The 18,751-nt window shown below is 47.7% G+C and overlaps 1 protein-coding gene across 1 annotated transcript in view; it reads left to right on the forward strand.

Moving 5' to 3' along the window:
* Nucleotides 1–18,751, forward strand: part of huwe1 (HECT, UBA and WWE domain containing E3 ubiquitin protein ligase 1) — a 39,388-nt gene that overhangs the window by 6,959 nt on the left and 13,678 nt on the right. Inside the window, exons 21-51 of the mRNA XM_080534586.1 lie at nt 41–163; nt 300–395; nt 569–838; nt 6,762–6,914; nt 7,051–7,178; nt 7,457–7,538; nt 7,651–7,827; nt 7,988–8,138; nt 9,865–10,310; nt 10,619–10,814; nt 10,941–11,108; nt 11,243–11,391; nt 11,482–11,548; nt 11,630–11,853; nt 12,019–12,230; nt 12,322–12,504; nt 12,891–13,063; nt 13,185–13,315; nt 14,038–14,113; nt 14,207–14,305; nt 14,526–14,653; nt 14,923–15,094; nt 15,366–15,594; nt 15,707–15,885; nt 16,029–16,118; nt 16,271–16,431; nt 16,544–16,589; nt 17,221–17,568; nt 17,802–18,000; nt 18,100–18,224; nt 18,326–18,549. Of these exons, the coding sequence (XP_080390712.1) occupies nt 41–163; nt 300–395; nt 569–838; nt 6,762–6,914; nt 7,051–7,178; nt 7,457–7,538; nt 7,651–7,827; nt 7,988–8,138; nt 9,865–10,310; nt 10,619–10,814; nt 10,941–11,108; nt 11,243–11,391; nt 11,482–11,548; nt 11,630–11,853; nt 12,019–12,230; nt 12,322–12,504; nt 12,891–13,063; nt 13,185–13,315; nt 14,038–14,113; nt 14,207–14,305; nt 14,526–14,653; nt 14,923–15,094; nt 15,366–15,594; nt 15,707–15,885; nt 16,029–16,118; nt 16,271–16,431; nt 16,544–16,589; nt 17,221–17,568; nt 17,802–18,000; nt 18,100–18,224; nt 18,326–18,549 (5,205 nt within the window). The remainder of the gene's footprint in view (nt 1–40; nt 164–299; nt 396–568; nt 839–6,761; nt 6,915–7,050; nt 7,179–7,456; nt 7,539–7,650; nt 7,828–7,987; nt 8,139–9,864; nt 10,311–10,618; nt 10,815–10,940; nt 11,109–11,242; nt 11,392–11,481; nt 11,549–11,629; nt 11,854–12,018; nt 12,231–12,321; nt 12,505–12,890; nt 13,064–13,184; nt 13,316–14,037; nt 14,114–14,206; nt 14,306–14,525; nt 14,654–14,922; nt 15,095–15,365; nt 15,595–15,706; nt 15,886–16,028; nt 16,119–16,270; nt 16,432–16,543; nt 16,590–17,220; nt 17,569–17,801; nt 18,001–18,099; nt 18,225–18,325; nt 18,550–18,751) is intronic.

The following is an 18,751-nucleotide window of genomic DNA, read 5'->3' on the forward strand; positions in this document are numbered from 1 at the left end:
CGTATAACTTCTGCATTCTGGTTTTCTTTCCTTCCCGTAGCTGATGGACATGGGTTTCTCCAGGGAGCACGCTATGGAGGCCCTGCTCAACACCAGCACCATGGAGCAGGCCACCGAGTACCTGCTCACACACCCTCCACCCCTACTCAGCGCAGCTGCCAGGGTAAGACTGCACTCTTATCAACACACACACACACACACACACACCAAGAGAGAGAGACATTGAGGAATACACCTCCACTGTGGTTCACATTGACCAGTGCTGTGTAGTTAGTGTTCCTGTCTTGTGGTTGTTACAGGACCTAACCATGTCTGAAGAGGACCAGATGATGAGAGCTATCGCCATGTCTCTTGGACAAGAGGTCAGCATGGAGCAGCGCTCTGACTCGCCCGAGGTGCGCCACCACACACACACACACATTTATTGCACACACACCACTCCAACCGCACTACACCCCAACATACAGGCACACTGTAAAACCCACCGTTGAATGAATGGAAACTCATAAATGAATAACGAGCACTTAACGAGAGCAGCTACTCACATCGTCTCCCCGTCTCCCCCCAGGAGGCGGCCCGGCGACGGGAGGAGGACGACCGACGAGCCAGGGAGCGGGCAGAGGAGGAGGAGGCTCGCTGCCTGGAGCGCTTCCTGGAGGCGGAGCCCCTGGACAGCACAGAGCTGCACACCTTCACTGACTCCATGCTGCCGGGCTGCTTTCACCTGCTAGACGAGCTGCCCGACACGGTGTACCGCCTGTGTGACTTGCTGATGACAGCCATTAAGAGGAGCGGCCCCGAGTACAGGGACCTCATCCTGCGCCAGGTCGTCAACCAGGTCAGTGAAACGCAAGCTACTGGCAAATTTGAAACGTAGCAATTTCACCAAAAACTAGAGGGTGGCAACATAAAAAAATAAATAAAAATGTTTTAGCGGTTAAGCCATTAAAGCCGAACAGGTGATTTTATATAGAAAGTGATCAAATACCAAGATATCCTACAGCTGCAGCAGAACATGCAGAACGTGCATACAGCACTGAACATATACATGTGACTGGCAGTGACAGATACGCCCAAGACTCACACACACACACACACAGAAAGATCATCATCGATTATGAAGTACACGAGAGATAATCAGCTCATCCAATATGAAGTACACAAGAGTAGGCTACACATGGAACCGGGAACGCGCATACAGCACTGAACAACATCCGTAGAATATAAACTTGTGACTTACATACACACACACACACACAATGAACGATCATCAGCTCATCAATAGGAAGTAGGCCTACATGAGAGTACATGCACAAAACCAGCTAACGTTACTCATTAACTGTTTACACAAGTAAAATCACAGTGTGACAGTCAGATGGAGCATTCGGTAAACAATCAACAGCAAGGTAATGCATCAGCTGAGTTAAAGAAAACCAACTCTTACCTTTGATGACAGCGACATGAGCCCTGTTTACCCGTACCGCCGACGTTCTGTTCATGGTGATTTTAGAGGCAATAGATTATTTTTGCCCCGCTCATATTGCCCTGTAATTAGACCACGCGACCACAGCTTGTGTCTCTTATTGTCCAAATGTTCCCTGAATTTTAGCTGCATGTTTTTCCAGCATGTAAATCCGTTGTCAATAAAAATTAGACTCCCCTTCTTTTCCCCTGCCAATACTGTGTCGTTTGACCTTTACCAACGTTTATGCTATGAATAGTTCAAAGCTAGCATTAGGTGCTAGGCTGCTCGGTTAGCCCATTTGCGGCAACATTATTTGTTTCACAAAATAGCCTGATTTAGTTGATCATGAACATCAGAGACTACATTACGAATGTTCATTTAAAATACTTGTATACTGAGCACTAGGGATGCACAGGGATTAAAGTTCTCCGTCGCTACGACGGATTTCCGTCAATTTTTTCCAAGTCGCGACGGATTTCCGTCAATTGGCTACATATGTCCAGTGTACTAGAACCACTCTACTACGGAGTGTTTGTCCGTGAATAACACCGGCTATGCCCCGGGGTAGAAACACAAGACTATGGCTGGATAAGGTCTACAGGTCTCCACGGTCATTTTAAGCCGTCAACCAGCCCGCTACGACCACGGGAAGTCATGTTAAAAGTGAAGTTACTTCTGTTAAACTGGCGCTAAGCTAACATCGCTAGTCGCTAACTCCCTCCTGGCCTTAAAGAGACAAGCGCCCTTTTCTCATCTCAATCTCAAAGAGCTTCATTAGCTCACCACATCTACACATTTGGTCCCACACACTCCAGATTTGAACCCAAGGTTCTACCCAGGGTTAGTTACCCCTGGTAGAAAGCCCTTTGCTCTCAGACCTTCAGAACCCATTGAAAGTAGTGGAGGTACTCCAGAAGTCCAAATGCATCTCTAACCCTAGGAAACCCTAGGAAGCCCTAACCCTAATGGCATGAAAATGCAACATGTTGTACTCCCTGTACCCCTGTACGTGTGAGAACTAGGGATGGACGGTTTTTCGGTTAAACCGAAAACCGGGGTTTTTAAAAATAGAAACGTTTTTTTATCAAAACCGTCTGAAACCGGATTTTTTTTTTTTTTTTTTTTTTTTTTTTTAGAAGAATAAAATAGAATAAGAATAAAACTGGAACATGTCACATGTTTGTCGTGTGAGAAAATAACAATGATACAGTCTGAATCTGCCGCGCAATGAGTGAGAGGTTTGGTCAGTTGTGAAGAATAACTGAGGATTAATATCTAATTGGGATTATATTTAAGGGTAACGAATCACTCTATGGGAAATATAGTTGCCTTCAGTTATTGGTAGATAGGAAAGGTTTTTTACAATTACTCGCTTACATTTAATAAGATCATTTTCGCTGCTCTCTGTAAAGCGCATTGGGTCACTTTTGTGAGAAATGCGCTATAGAAATAAAATGTGATTTGATTTGATATCAATCAATCAATCAAACTTTATTTATGTTCTATAGCACAAATCATGCATTGAATGTAACTCCAAGTGCAGTATTTACTAAACCACAATATAATAAAACAAGAGCTATACGGATCAAGAGTGTTTGTGCACAGCGCCACTGTGTGTGAAGGCGCTACTGAAAGTGATGACAGAACGCATGTCTCAGAAGATACGCGGTCACTTAGTGACGCAAAGGTAGTTCTGTATTTATCTCTATCTGTATTAGTACATTTATTTTGAAAGCTCTATTTTGACAGCTCTACCATGGGCACTTTTATTTTGATGGGGCATTCTTTGTTGATTGACTTACGACAGTTCAGGACGAGTCAGTCTCGCGGTTTTTATGAAAAGCTTTAAGTATGTTCACTGCATAATTCTAAGTCTAATATTTCAGTGATTATTGAGCAGTATTCAAATATTTAAATACATTGAGCAGCAGCTGAAACTTTGTCTAAGAACCAAGATATTGAGAAAGCAGTTCATTCAATGAAGACGCTGTTCCAAGAGATGATCTTCCGTGCAGGCGTGCACCCTGGATCAGCGGAGCTGGTGTGTTAAGTGTTCATGACGTGTTTTCATGTATGGTGTAGCTTACAAAAGTCTGCCTTTCCACTTATATTTGTGAAACTAAGTAGCCTAAATGTGTTGCGACTGTGCTTACGGTGTTTTAATGGTGTTCGACATGAGTGTATTGTAGCAGTAGGGCTCAATTATTTGAAATTGGCGCTCCTTTCTTTTTTTTTTTTTTCTTTTTTTTTTTACTTTTTTTTAATGTGTTTTTCGGTTAACCGGAAAACCGCGGTTTTACTCTCTGACGGTTTTTCGGTTTCAATAATTGGAAACCGTCCATCCCTAGTGAGAACATGTCTTTTTACACTAGGCACTTCACATCAAGCATTAGAGCTCCCTACAGGTTCCCGTTAGCTCGCGTGCAAGGCCTCCCAGGAATGGCCTAGGACTCTGAAAGTTGATTTGGTACAATGTAGGGATACAATCAAGGAGTGTGTAGAGTTTGGTGACTGTGACTCTTTCCATGCCCGTTCCCTGGGCCCAAACGTACGCCAGCAGCAGCCACCCACTTTAATGAAGGCTTTTCCGGCCTAGTGGTTAAAGGAAGGTTAAAGGACTTTAGCTCAGCAACCACAAGTGCCACAGACACGGTTCAGATATTTTACGAATCGGCTCGGCCCCACCGACAGGCCACACCCACTTTCATACAAGCCACTCCCCCAATTGTCTAAGCCACACCCATTATCTGATTATTTGTATGTCAGAGTCAACCCTTGCAATAAGTATCAATTTTATTTCATGAATTGAAAACAGCATTGATATCACATAAATCAGAATCAGAAGACTTTTATTGCCATGACATGTAAACATGTTAGGAATTTGCTTTGGAACAATGGAGCACGGTTTACAGCAGGACAGGTGCAAGACAGGACAAGACAGTGCAAACCAACATCGAAGTGCAAGAGTCATAATTAATATAAATATAAAGTGCAGAGATCAAGTGTTCAAGTGTTCATATCCAGACAGTCCAGTGGGGGTGGAGGGAGGGTAGATAGATAGATAGGGGGTCAGGTCAGGGGGGGGGGGGGGGGGCAGCAGCGGCATTAGGTCAGGGGGGGGGGGGGGGGGGCAGCAGCGGCATTTAGGAGCCGGATGGCTGTGGGGAAAAAGCTGTTTGTATGTCGGGCCTTCACAGTTTTTAGGGACCGCACCCTCCTGCCTGAGGGGAGCGGGGCGAAGAGACCGTGTCCTGGGTGTGCGGGGTCAGCCATGATCTTCCTGGCCCTCCCCAAAGCCCTACTTTTAAACAGGGCCTCAAGGGGGGGCAAAGGGCAGCCAATCACCCTCTCCGCCGAGCGTATCACATAAAAGCAAACTGGCAATAGAAAAGCTGTTCAAAAGAATCTTCTTCCCTTAAAACGCTAACGTTATAAAATACAAACATATAGTGGAGGTTAAAATGAGAATATGACTTGGCTTGAACAAATTTTCAGTCAGGAGATTTTTTTTTGCTTTAATCCCTGGATGCACCGAAATGAAAATTCTTGGCCGAGGCCGAAGCCGAATTTAAGGAAACACTTGGCCGAATACCGAATGTGTATCGGCAGTTTTTAATTTTATCATTGCATAAACTAAATACATTTTGCTTTTTATTCATGCTTCTCAAAGAAAGAAATTGAGATTGAAAAAAAAGAACTAATTATAAATTATAAAGAACTAATTATCGTGGGATTTAATCTCTACTGCTTTCCAGGGTTCAAGTTAATGATATTCATGATTTGTCTCTACATAGGCTTCAGAAAGTATTTAGACCCCTTCACTTTTTTCACATTTTTTAATAGATTTGCCATCAATCCACACACAGTACCCCATAATCTAAGTAAAAACGTTTTTTAATGTTTGCAAATGTATTAAAATGTAAATACAGAAATACCTCATGTACATAAGTATTCAGACCCTTTGTCACTCTTAAAATTAGGTCAAATGCTAAATGTCTTCAACAAGTCATTCAACAAGTTGAATTGAGTCCACCTGAGTGTAAGGATAATAGTTCATGTTATTTCAGAATGAATATCTTTTGTTTTTATAGTCTCTGGTTTGCATAGAAACCACCGCATGATACAGCTGCATGTCATAAACTCGTGTAGAACAGCTGGGAGTCTGAATATGTTTTCAACAAGGCAACAACTCTGCTTCTCACTCCAATTTTAAATTGAGCTACGACTGCTAAGCTAACTAGCTAGATGAGTGTAAGGTTGCGTTCGTAAAGTCGCTCTGAGAGCGCTGGAGCGCACACTGGGCCCGACGTCATAGAGAAACCGAGTCATTTGATTGGACGAGAGGCATTCCACGAGTGCTGATCGGATTTCCTGAGTGAATTTACGAACGCAGCCAGTTTTGAAAGCGTGTCGCCTCGCGCCGCGCGCCTGTTGAGAGTTATATTTAATTGTATTGCGTCATCAAAACACGGCCACTATTCGGTGGTAAACATTCGGTGTTTTCACACATTCGGCCGAATACCGAATGTGCTTTATTTTGAGATATTCGGCCGAATACATTCGGTGGCCGAATGTTCGGTGCATCCCTACTGAGCACTGGTATATAAGAACATAAACCAGAGAACAGCAGTAAATGCAATAACCCACAGTCGTCGCTGATGATGTATCATTTTAGATAAGGATAAGGGATTAAAGGGACCGGCGACGGGCGTCGACTCGCGCACGTGTTGAGAGCAATTCAGTCTTGATTGCAGTGCGAACACAGGTTAATTGCAACATTGTAACATATATTGTAACTTACTACTCCCTAAATCGGAACGAAATGTGTTGCGCAGCCTGAATCAAAGTGGACTGAATCAATTGGTGGCGGAGAAAATGTATTTGTGGCGGCCCGCCACAAATCAATGTATATAGAGGAAACACTGGTTTACATATGTTTATGTTTTTATTATGCTCAGTCATTTACTGTTGTTTTTAATGTTTTTCTTTCTTTTGCATTGTATTACTTATGTCTTAGTTGTTTTATTTTATTTTATTTTGTGCTGTATTGTACAGTACTTTGAGCTGCATTCTTATGTATGACAGGTGCTTTATAAATAAAGATGATTATTATTATTATTGGGGCAGCCAAGTTCACAGTGTGGTGCAGTGCCACTCTTAAATTCTTTGGGGAGAAGGCACATAACCATATAGCCAAATGACTTGATTTTTAATGGAAACTAACTGGCCCTTTCCACCAAGCAGCTGTTTTTTAGCTTCATAGTGTAATGTGTGTGTGTGTGTCTGTTATCTGTAGGTGTGGGAGGCTGCAGATGTTCTGATCAAGGCAGCCGTGCCCCTGACCACCAGTGACACCAAAACCGTGTCAGAGTGGACCAGACAGATGGCAACCCTGCCCCAGGCCTCCAACCTGGCAACCCGCATCCTACTGCTCACGCTGCTCTTCGAGGTACCAATACACACACACTCATTTCACTACACGTTACAATTTTAGCTACTGACAGAGAAAGAGATCCCTTCAGTACACACATACACCCTGCCTTGTGTGCGTCTGCTGACGCCTGCTATGTGTGACTGCGTCGTAGGAGTTGAAGCTGTCTTGTGCCAGAGTGGTGGAGAACAGTGGGATCCTGAATGTGCTGATCAAGCTACTGGAGGTGGTGCAGCCCTGTCTGCAAGCTGCCAAGGAGCAGAAGGACATCCAGACACCCAAGTGAGTCCTTCCCATCATCCTCCCACTACAGAGGACAGGACTGAGAGATTAGCACACCTGCACAAATGCCTTTCACCTACACTGACATGTTAGGATGAACTGCGTTAACCTTTATTAAAGTGACATAATGCATTTATTCTAGCGTTTTGGCAATGTCTTACATTTACTGTATATAAATGTGTATGAATATATGGACTGCTCTAGTGTCCCACATCGCAATACCCAATGTTGTAGTTATAACATGACTGATTGTTGTCCATCTCTGATTCTCCATGTAGATGGATCACTCCCGTGCTCTTGATCATTGACTTCTATGAGAAAATGGCTGTTTCATCCAAACGCAGAGCTCAGATGAACAAGGTGAGAGGAATTGACTGCAGATGTCTGCATCACACATGCAGGTGTGCATCTGCTGACCAGTCTTGCTTGATCTCATCCTTCCCCCAACCCCCCTCTCCCTCCCTCCCTCCAGTACCTACAGCCCAACGGTAATAACTGGCGGTGGTTTGACGACCGCTCGGGCCGCTGGTGCAGCTACAGTGCCTCCAACAACAGCACCATCGACTCGGCCTGGAGAGCCGGTGAGAGCAGCGTCCGCTTCACCGCAGGCCGCCGGAGGTACACTGTGCAGTTCAACACCATGGTGCAGGTATGTACACACACACACACACAGAGCACTCCTATAGTTAAGCCAGAAAGCACTCCTTAAAAAAAAAAAAAAAAGGATCAGAAGATTGTCATTTTCAATTCGAGTAGTGTTTCCGTCCCTCTCCCTCTGACGACTCCTGTCTTCCATGTTGGTTTTTCAGGTGAATGAGGAGACGGGTAACCGGAGGCCGGTGATGCTGACTGTCCAAAGAGTTCCTCGGCTACCCAAACCTGCCAAGGTTGACAGCATGACAAACACGGAGAGGGAAGAGGCGGACAAGAGCAAGACAGAGGAGACCCTAACCGACCCAGGTAACGGACACACCGACACCAACTCCTTCTGTTAGGGAGTCGATGTCGAACTAATGTCGTTTCTGTAGCACTATTTGTTGTAGTTTTTGCATTAACCATGCACAGAAAAATTATATACACTACACAAGCATAATATAGTTCAGTAATTATTATTACTATAGTGTGGAATGGGACGAGAGTCTGACGTCATCCAACTGCCCGCGTCATTCAACGTTGGGCTCCTACTTGTTTTTAGCCTAGTCTAGCCTTGGGAGGGCTACGTTGCTAGTGTAGGAGTATGCGTGTTTTGTTGGTCTCTTTGTAATAAATAGCAGTGTTTACATCTCGTGGCTCTATGGTAGATCGCATGCTGAAAGTCCGAAAGGAGAAAGAGAGTGAGAGTATCAGTTGAAGCTGAAGAGATTGGAGGCAGATCGCTGTTTTCCGAGAGTGAGGCTGGACAGCTATAGTACAAAATGTGTGCATCGCTCTAATGCAAGCGTCGGTATTAGCGGCATGCATTTTTATGTTCTGCAATATTGTTATGTTAGCCTAATTTATGTATTCAGAGGGTTTAGAGAATGAATGGCATACATAGAGACAGTTTTTTTTTAAATAAATGAAGCCGTGTACACCATGCATCTTTCCAGCGTCTGAAAGATGCATGGTGGTGAATGCGCCGAGCCTGTTCGCAATGCTTTAGCCAAAACATACCCAAGTAGCTTACCACGGATGAATTAAATTCCATTTAATCTTTAATTAAAAGAATGTCTGTATTTGGCCGTTTGATTTCCGGTAGGCTATAGCTAGACCACTGGTAAATATTGCAATTGGAAATGGCTGGACAGCACCGCTCTAATGCGTACGCACATTTGTGGATTCGTTCATAGCACCCACCGATTATTCGAATATGGAAAAATGTAGTTATGCACGTTAGGGCTGCAACGATTAGTCGACATAATCGACGACGTCGATCATAAAAACTCGTCGACGTGGAATTTTAGTGTCGACTAATCGTATTTTTTATTTTAAAAAAAAAAGGCGATTTTTAAAAAAAACATTTTTTAAGCTTGTTATAAAAAAGGTAACATTAACATGAAACATGAAATTATATTAAACTAAGATAATGCGACGTTTATCTTAATTTTTCAAACCTGCTCATTACAGAAAACGTAAACAACATTTCTATCATCGCTTGCGCATTCAGGCCGACGAGGCAGTCAGAAACATGTCAGAGTCACGTGCTACCAAGCGGACCAATCACGTGCAGTGCGGTCTGCGTTGTTCTGCGTAGCACTAGCCCCTTTTTGAGATTCTGGGGAAGGTGCGCGTCGTCGGTGTGACGCAGAAGCATAAATCCGTTTATTATTTATTTTGTTTCATTGAAACAAAGATTGATTATTGTATGTATTAAATGTTTTGGAAGGTCCAAATTCAAATATTTCATGAGTCATTATTTGAATTTGCAATGGGAACGTATGTTAAGCCAGAGAGACTGGACAACAGGGTGACATTCACAGGTGTGCAGACTTGAGAAGGTGAGGTACAACATGCACTGGAGCCCGCGGCCACTGCCGTGGCCACGCGACTAATTGAAAAAATAATCGACAGATTAGTCGACTACCAAAATAATCGTTAGTTGCAGCCCTAATGCACGTCCCTAAGTGTGTTTGTGTGTATAACAGACTCAGCCCCAGTGGCAGTAGAGATGAGTGCATATACTAACGTGTGTTTGTGTGTATGACAGACTCAGCCCCAGTGGCAGTAGAGATGAGTGCTCCCAAGGAAGACGGCAACCAGCTGAAGGAGCCTTCGTCCACTGGCCCCTCGGCTCCCCCGGCCCCTCCCCCCGCGGCCCCACTAGACCCCACGTCAGCGTCTGAGCGCTCCTCCCTAACGGGCGCCATCATGGTGCAGGGCCTGACGGAGGACATGACCACGGTGCTGATCCGCGCCTGCGTCAGCATGATCAGCGTGCCCGTCGACCCCGACACCCTGCACGCCACGCTGCGCCTCTGCCTGCGCCTGACACGCACCCATCACTACGCCATGATGTTCGCCGAGCTTAAGAGCACACGCATGATCCTGGGCCTGACGCAGGGCTCTGGCTTCAACGGCTTCACGCCACTGGTCACGCTGCTCTTCCGCCACATCATTGAGGACCCTGCCACGCTCCGTCACACCATGGAGAAGGTAGGAGTCGCCTTCTCTCTCTGTCCCCAGACGCCTCCCAAGGTTGATCCCTGTAGTCTAAAGTAGCTTCCTCCACTAGTCTCAGTAAAAGCAGGACCAGTGAAAGCCAACCCTTGATAGGAATCCACCATGTTGCTTTAACCTATCCTGTGTTGTCAGATCAGTGTAAATGTAGGACCTGAAGAAAGGGCAATAGAATATTGACATACACCCCCAGTCTTACACTCTTCTAAGCCCCCCCATCCCTTAATCTCTGACCTCATTCTCAGTTTGACTAACCCTGTCTCTCCCACCTCCCGTCATCTCAGGTGGTGAGGTCTGCAGTGACGAGCGGAGCGGGCAGCACCACCTCTGGCGTGGTGTCGGGCAGCCTGGGCTCGCGAGAGATCAACTACATCCTGCGCGTGTTGGGCCCCGCCGCGTGCCGCAACCCTGACTGCTTTGCTGACACGGCCAACAACTGCGTCCGCATCGCCCTGCCTGCACCCCGCGGAGCTGGCACGGGTGTGTTTAACTGAAATCCATTAAAAAGGTTTTAGCGTGTATGAGAAAGTGTGTACTCATCTTAGGTGCTGTTGGTGATGAGGTGTTTACTCCCTCTCTCCTCGGCTCTTATCTTCCTCTCCACAGCGTCTGATGATGAGTTTGAGAACCTGCGCATCAAGGGGCCCAACGCTGTTCAGCTGGTGAAGACCACCCCCCTGAAGTTGTCCCCACTGCCCCCCATCCCTGACACCATCAAAGAGGTCATCTACGACATGCTCAACGCCCTGGCTGCCTACCACGCTCCTGAAGAGGGTGCGACATACATAGGCTCCTGAAAAGCCTCCAGAAATATTACCTACTAGCCACACTAGTACTACTAGCCACACACACGCTTGTAAGCTTTGAGAAGTAATCTGTGTGTGTGTGTGTGTGTGTGTGTCCTGTAGCTGAGCGGCCAGAGGAGAGAGCTGTGGCAGTGCCAGGTGGGCAGGACCTGTGCCAGATCCTCCAGGATGTGGGCGATGATGTCTACCAGCAGTACAGACTCACACGGCAGGGCAGCGACTTTGAATCCCGGGCTGCCTTCCACATCAATGTGAGTGTCTGACCCTGACCAATTTGTACTGCGTGTGTGTGGTGTTGGTTTATATGTTGTAGCTGATCATTTCTCCCCCTCTCCTCCCAGGCTCAGGTGTTTGCTGCAGATGGAGGTGTGGCTGAGTCCTCTCAGTCTGGGACACCCCAGGGAGAAGGTGACCACCCCATCACGTATCTATCCATCCATCCCTCTCTCTCTCTGTGTTTAGTCCTAACTCTCTCCACTCTCTCCCCAGCCTCTACCCCAGAGGAGATGCGTGAGGAGAAGGAGGCAACAGAGGGAGAGAAGAGCACCAGCTCTGAGGAGGGCAAAGGGGCCAAGGCTAAAGCCAGTAAGCCCCTGATGCCCACCTCCACCATCCTGCGGCTGCTGGCAGAGCTGGTGCGCTCCTACGTGGGCATCGCCACCCTCATCGCCTCCTACTGCTACACCGCGGGCCAATCAGAGCTCATCAAGGAGGTGGGTCTGCCTCACCATAGGCTCAACCCACCTGGCTGTACTGGAGACAAACTGTTGTGGATAAACCCCTGTTGTTATTGCCAGACCGGTCCCAGTACCGTTATCCTAGTATTGGTGTTGGGTTCAGTATTGTGTCCTGACTGTGTTCCTCTCTGTGCCCTGTAGGACTGCAGTGTTCTGGCCTTTGTGCTGGACCACCTGCTGCCACACACGCAGAACTCAGAGGACAAAGACACCCCTGCCCTGGCACGTCTTTTCCTGGCCAGCCTGGCAGCCGCTGGCACCGGCACAGACGCCCAGGTGGCCCTGGTTAACGAGGTGAAGGCTGCACTGAGCCGAGCGCTGGCCATGGCAGAGGGCACAGAGAAACACGCCAGGTGAGTGGGCACAGCCGACGCTGCCGCCGATCACACCGCATGACTCGACGATGACTCATGAAAACCTACTGAAATTCTCCCTCCCTCCCAGGCTGCAGGCGGTGATGTGCATCATCAGCACCATCATGGAGTCCTGCCCCTCCACCTCCAGCTTCTACAGCACGGCCGCTGCCAAGACGCAGCACAACGGCATGAACAACATCATCCGCCTCTTCCTCAAGAAGGGCCTGGTGAACGACCTCGCCCGCGTCCCCCATAGCCTAGACCTCTCCAGGTAGATACGCTACTGCCCCATGCCCCCCCCCCCACACACACACACACACTAGACTAGATACTGCCCTCAATTTGACCACACATTTTAAATGATGGTACAAGATTAATTCTATAGCTCGAGCCAAAAAGACACCTTATAGACACCTTAAAGACACCTTTAGCGGTGCCCTCTAGCCTGCAGTGTGGTGCTTGTGTGTGTGAATTCCACTCTGCTCAATGCCACGGACACACTATACAAAATGAAAGTGAAACATTAAAAGTATGTTGTTGTCATGATAGGTAGTACTTATGTTAATGCTTGCTTGATGACTTAATATCCATGAGATGTATAAATGCAGTCTAAATAGCCAACCCTTTCCTCACCATTTCCTTCCTTTATATCTGTAGTCCCAACATGGCCAACACGGTGAACGCTGCCCTGAAGCCCCTGGAGACCCTGTCCCGCATCGTCAACCAGCCCAGCAGTCTGTTCGGAGGGAAGGGAGGCTCCAGCAAGAACAAGACTGAACACGACACTGTGGGCACCGCCAGGGACAGCAATAGCAACACACAGGACCAAGGTAAAAAGACACTATGCTTGCGCGCGCGCACACACACACACACACACACACACACACACACTAGAACCACATTGACTGATTTCAGGTAAAGCATCAGCCTCATTAATGCGATGTGTTTCAGGGGAGGCAGAGCCAGTAGAGGGCAGTCATAGGGTCCAGGGTACAGACAGTGACCTGATGGACGGAGAGGTGGAGGGAGACACCGTGGTCATCGCAGGCCAGCCTGAGGTCCTCAGCACACAGGCAATGCAGGTGAGTGGATCATGTACCTCCCCTCCTAAATTTCGTTGTTTGGTACCTGTACTGTAACAATGACAAATAAAGTCTATCTATCTACACAGCTAGAACACAGGTTCTAACTTGTTTTGTTCACTGCACTTCAATGGTCTGATCAGCAGAATGGTTTACCCTCTCCAGGCATTGAGATCTGATAATGTGTGCAGCACAACTGCAGTGAAGGTGCCTATTGGTAAAATAGTGTAATATTTTTTCCCCAACATTCACTGTGTCTGGTTGATGGCTGGACAGTCCTTCTCTTGTTAATGGTTTCCTGTTAGTTTTAGAATTGTTTTTTTACGATTTTACTGATAACTTTTAAGGCTCGGCCGGATCCGAACCGGACTGGTACCGGACTATATTTCTTACCTTTTAATCCCCTGTGAGCCTCAGTGCAGCCTAAGATCCTCAGGCAGGGCCCTTCTGCCCTTTCCGGAGTCTAGACTGAAGACAACAGTTAGACTCTGGAACCACCTGCCTGTGGGTATTAGGAAGATCAGTATTTTCTTTGAAATCTCTTCTTAAAACTGATTTTTTTGTATTATTTATTTCAATTATTTAATAGTTTTTTCTTTTTAATGTGTTGCGTTTGACTGTTTATACTTATATATATATTTTTAAATCTGCATATCTGTTTTTTTATATTTGTAAATATATACTTTATACAAATAGTGTATTATTCTCTCAACCATGTGAAGGTGGAGAACGAGTTGGTGGACCTGATTGATGAGCTGTTGGAGAGAGACGCTGGCACTGTCAACAGCACCATTATCGGTAAGCAGCCTGGATTTATCTATGGGAGGGGCCATTGGAAAAGGGCACATGTACAGGGTCTGTTTCTGATTGGTTGTGTTATCTGCCACTCAGTTGGGCGCAGTGGAGAGGATGAATCACAAGAGGATGTTCTGATGGATGAGGCCCCCTCCAATATTAGTCAGGCTTCCACTCTTCAGGCCAATCGTGAAGGTAAGGTGCACCCACACCACAGTGAAACTATCCCCCTGAGTAGGTTTACTTGCCATTCTAAAAAGCTGTAGCGTTCACTTTCATACACAACAAAAAAGGTGTGACTGAAGCGCTGCAGTAGCATCATTTCCCCTCTGTCTGAAAGGGGTATTAGTAATCCAGTTGCTCAGCGCTGTTTGTCTGAGTGGTTTGGGCTGACTTTCCTCCCTCTGTTTCTCAGACTCTATGAACATCCTGGAGCCCGAGGATGAGGAGCACACGCAGGAGGAAGACTCCAGCGGCAGCAACGATGACGAGGACAGCCAGGATGAAGAGGAGGAGGAAGAAGAGGAAGAGGAGGAGGACCAGGTAAGGAGAAAGAACAGTTTCTACTGAAAGCAACACACTGGATCTTTGAACATGGTAAACTGGATTCTGTGCTCAAAAACCCTGCTAAAATGCAGAATTAGCTGAGGAACATAACTTTCGCTCTCGCCTTGAAGAGTGATGTATCAATTGACGATAAGCTGACAAAAGATCAGTTTAATTTGCTCTGAAATGTTTACAAGTCTCATATTCTTTGGGGAGAACTCGTGGTGTTATTTAGTCACTTACAGCAGTTTGGTATTTTTTCTCAGGATGATGAAGAAGGAGATGAGGATGATGATGATGAAGGTTCAGAGATGGAGCTGGATGAAGACTTCCCAGATATCAACGCTGCCCCACACATTCGCTTTGAGAGGTTTGACAGGGACGATGACCTCATCATAGAGTTTGACAACATGTTCTCCACCACCGGTGAGTCATCTGGTACGGTCATTGTCTGGTGTATGACTTAGTTATGATTAATTATATTATATCATTTATAGCTAGATTTTGAACAGCACCTACTTTGTCCACAGTTTTTAAAACAGTTTTCAAACTGATATCTCAGAAATGAAAACAAACACAGAATTAGAAGTAAAAGTAAATTTTTAGGGTGTCATTTTGAATCGTCATGATCGTCAGGTGACTTGGGGTCGTCAACTACCTGTCCCCCTAATGTCTACAACTGTTCTCTTTGTTTATCATGTTCCTTCAGCTGACATCCCTCCCTCCCCAGGCAACATCCCCAGCTCCCACCCCCTGATGGTGCGCCATGCTGACCACGGCTCCCTCACCCTGGGCGGAGCGGGCACTAGCAGCCGCCTGGCGCAGGGCATGGGCCGCAGCCAGCGCACTCTGCGCCAGCTCACCGCCAACACCGGCCACACCATCCACGTCCACTACCCCGGCAACCGCCAGCCCAACCCCCCGCTCATCCTGCAAAGGTGAGATTTGTTTGTGTGTGTGTGTGTGTGTGTGTGCGCATGTGTGTGTGCAGGTGTAGGTAGAGTATTCAACTGGTTTTAACTCTGCCTGTCTGTCTTCTCTTTTGTCCAGATTGCTTGGCCCAAGTGCTGCAGCAGACATCTTGCAGCTGTCCAGCTCCCTACCCCTGCAGTCCCGCGGCCGTGCCCGTCTACTGGTGGGCAATGAGGATGTGCACATCATTGCACGCTCGGACGACGAGCTGCTTGACGACTTCTTCCACGAGCAGAGCAGCACAGGGGGACAAGCAGGTTAGATTTATCCTCTGGTCCAGTTACTCCTGGTTCTTAATCTTTCACTGGAGGTCAGAGACTTTCATTGAGATAATTTACGCATTGTATCTTCCATCTGTTTTACATTTTTTTTCTAAAATCTGCCCCACACATTTTTTTAGGAACCCTCTCCAGTATTCCCACAGCCTTAACCCGATGGACAGACGAGTGTAAAGTGCTTGATGCTGAGAGCATGCATGACTGTGTAGCAGGTAAGCCAACCTTCTAAACACTTGAGACTGGTGGACGGAAACACACGCACACACATCCCATTATGCTAACTGCCCCCCCCCCTCTCTCTCTCTCTCTCTCTCTCTCTCTCTCTCTCTCTCTCTCTCTCTCTCTCTCTCTCTCTCTGTCCCAGTGGTGAAGATGCCTATCCTGCAGCACCTGGAGAGTCTGCGTGACGAGGAGTTGGAGGAGCGCAGGGAGAAGAGGAGGAAGCAGCTGGCGGAGGAGGAGGAGACCAAGCAGAACGAGAGGAGGGCATCAGGGGCAGAAGAGGCCAGAGAACAGAGCCTGCAGGTGGTTGGAGGGGGAGAATAGAGGGGCATGGCTGGAGAAGCAGACATACAAAGGGATAATAAAGTGTTATATGGACTTCAATCATGATACATGTTTTTCTCTTTGTCTACAGGGTTCAGGGTTAGGCACTGTCAATGGTGCTGCAGAGAACACTGCTGGTAAGGTTACCATTTGTTTTAAAATGTCGACTAAGGTATTGTACAGTTTTTGCTTGTGCTTCATCTAGAGTTAATGAAGTTGAACTGTGTGACCCTGCTTTGCAAAGAGCCTCCCCCTAACCAAGTGGAGTGACGGGCGGAGCAGACAGCAGTGCGTGCTGTGGGCTGAGGTAGTAGTTTGTATAGTTTTAGGATCACACCAGATCTGGGAGATAACTATACAGTCTACTGTCTTTCCCACGGCATCGCCATGACGACTCGACGGCCACCAGCGGTAGTCATCCATCATTCCATCAACATGGAAACCACAGTATTGCAACTTTATTATTTGACATCACACGTTATTTATGTAGTTCAATGTTGTTGCTCTTCCATGCCCGGATATGAGAGGCAAGGTGTGGGACAGTGGCTCTGCTGTGGTGAGGTAGTAAGTTGTGTTGTTGTTGGGGATCAGGATAATGCACCCCGTAAAGGAGATAACTATACAACTTACTGCCTTCCTCAGTGGAGCCTCAACTTCTGCCCTGAATAGCAGTCGACCTTGGACCATTGATCTGTTTGTATGTCTTGGACTTAGAAACAACAACTCCCTAGTTTGACTCCTCCCTTCTCCTGTGTGTTGTGGTCTCAGAGGGTGAGCAGGCTCAGGCTGTCTCCTGTCTGGACCCCCCCAGGGTGTCAGAGGGCTTCCTCACCGCTCCCCCCTCAGGAGAGGTCACCCCCACCACCCCCGCCCCCCACGAACAGGCCCTGGTGTCCCTGGAAACCGCCATCAGCCAGCAGGTGCACCAACCAATCGCAGACCTCCTGCTGGCTGAGTCACACGCCAACTCGCTGGCTGTCCTGGCGGGGGCGGGCCTCCCCCCCCTGGCAGCAGCCGATAGGCTGAACTGTGAAGCGGAGGCGTCCCAGATGGAAATGTCCCCGACGCCCACTATTGGTGAGAGAGGAGGAGAAGCGTTGGATGGAGGCAGGGAAGGTAGACTAACATTGAAACTGTGAAACTCTTTAACAGACGGAACAGTAAGGGCACATCTGTATTCACAATAATGTTGTCGGCCAACATCTTTTTGAATACACCCATCACAGCCACTTTGTACATTTAACCACATTGCTACCTGCATTGTTGCTATGCCTGTTCCATGGAGTTTGAGTTAATGTTGTCAACTGACACCCCCCCCCCCCCATCTCCATGTCATCTCTCCCCCTCAGCCTCCCTGAGTCCAGACATTGTTGAAACCTCAGAGCCTGCAGCGGTAGGTGTGTCACAACTGGAAGGGTCGCCAATGGATACCAGCAGCCCTGCCTCTGCCACACAGGAAGACCCAGCATCCAACTCCGCCCAGACTGGTCACCTGTCTGCAAGTGGGGACGGCGGTCTGACGGATAGGCAGGCAGATGCAGAGACGGGGTGAGTGCCTGAATTACAGAACAATTCTATATCTTTTGCCAAGGCAGCTGAACTGTTAAACGTATACCAATTCATTGGCGTTCCTCCCTCCCCCTCTAGCTCCACCTCCGTCTCCTCCCCCGGAGAGACCATGCCCCGGAGTGACAGTGCCGACAGCCAATCCCAGGTCATCCAGGAGGAGCCCCTCCCATCCACCAGCAACGAGGATGAGGACCCACTGGCAGGTAAGAATCTCATGTTTCCTTTCTCCGTTGGATTCCCTTGCCCTGCACTACAAATCGTTCCATCTCTACTCCTCTTATCACTCCTCTCCTTCTCTCTGCAGGCATCAGTCTGCCAGAGGGCGTCGACCCCTCCTTCCTGGCAGCTCTTCCCGAGGACATCCGCCGCGAGGTGCTGCAGAACCAGCTAGGCATTCGGCCGCCCGCTCGCCCCCCTGCCACCTCTGCGCTGCCCCCCTCCACGGCGGCCCTACTGTCAGGAGGGCCAGGCCTCACCGAGGTCAGCCCCGAGTTCCTGGCAGCCCTGCCACCGGCCATACAGGAGGAGGTGAGCCCCTCAAAATACTCAGGACAAGCGCACAGCGCACAGAGCGTTTTTAGAGTACTAGCTTACCTGTAGTCAAATGCCCTGCATGAGCTCCCTGACCTCTACCTATAGGCAAAGTATTAGTCTTGCCATTTTTGGGATACTTCTATAAGGCCCATGACCAGTTCCCCTTCTAACCTGCTCTTACTTTTCTCTCTCTCTA

The sequence above is a fragment of the Nansenia antarctica genome, assembly GCF_963989245.1.
Source record: "Nansenia antarctica genome assembly, chromosome: 6".
Taxonomy (NCBI): domain Eukaryota; kingdom Metazoa; phylum Chordata; class Actinopteri; order Argentiniformes; family Microstomatidae; genus Nansenia; species Nansenia antarctica.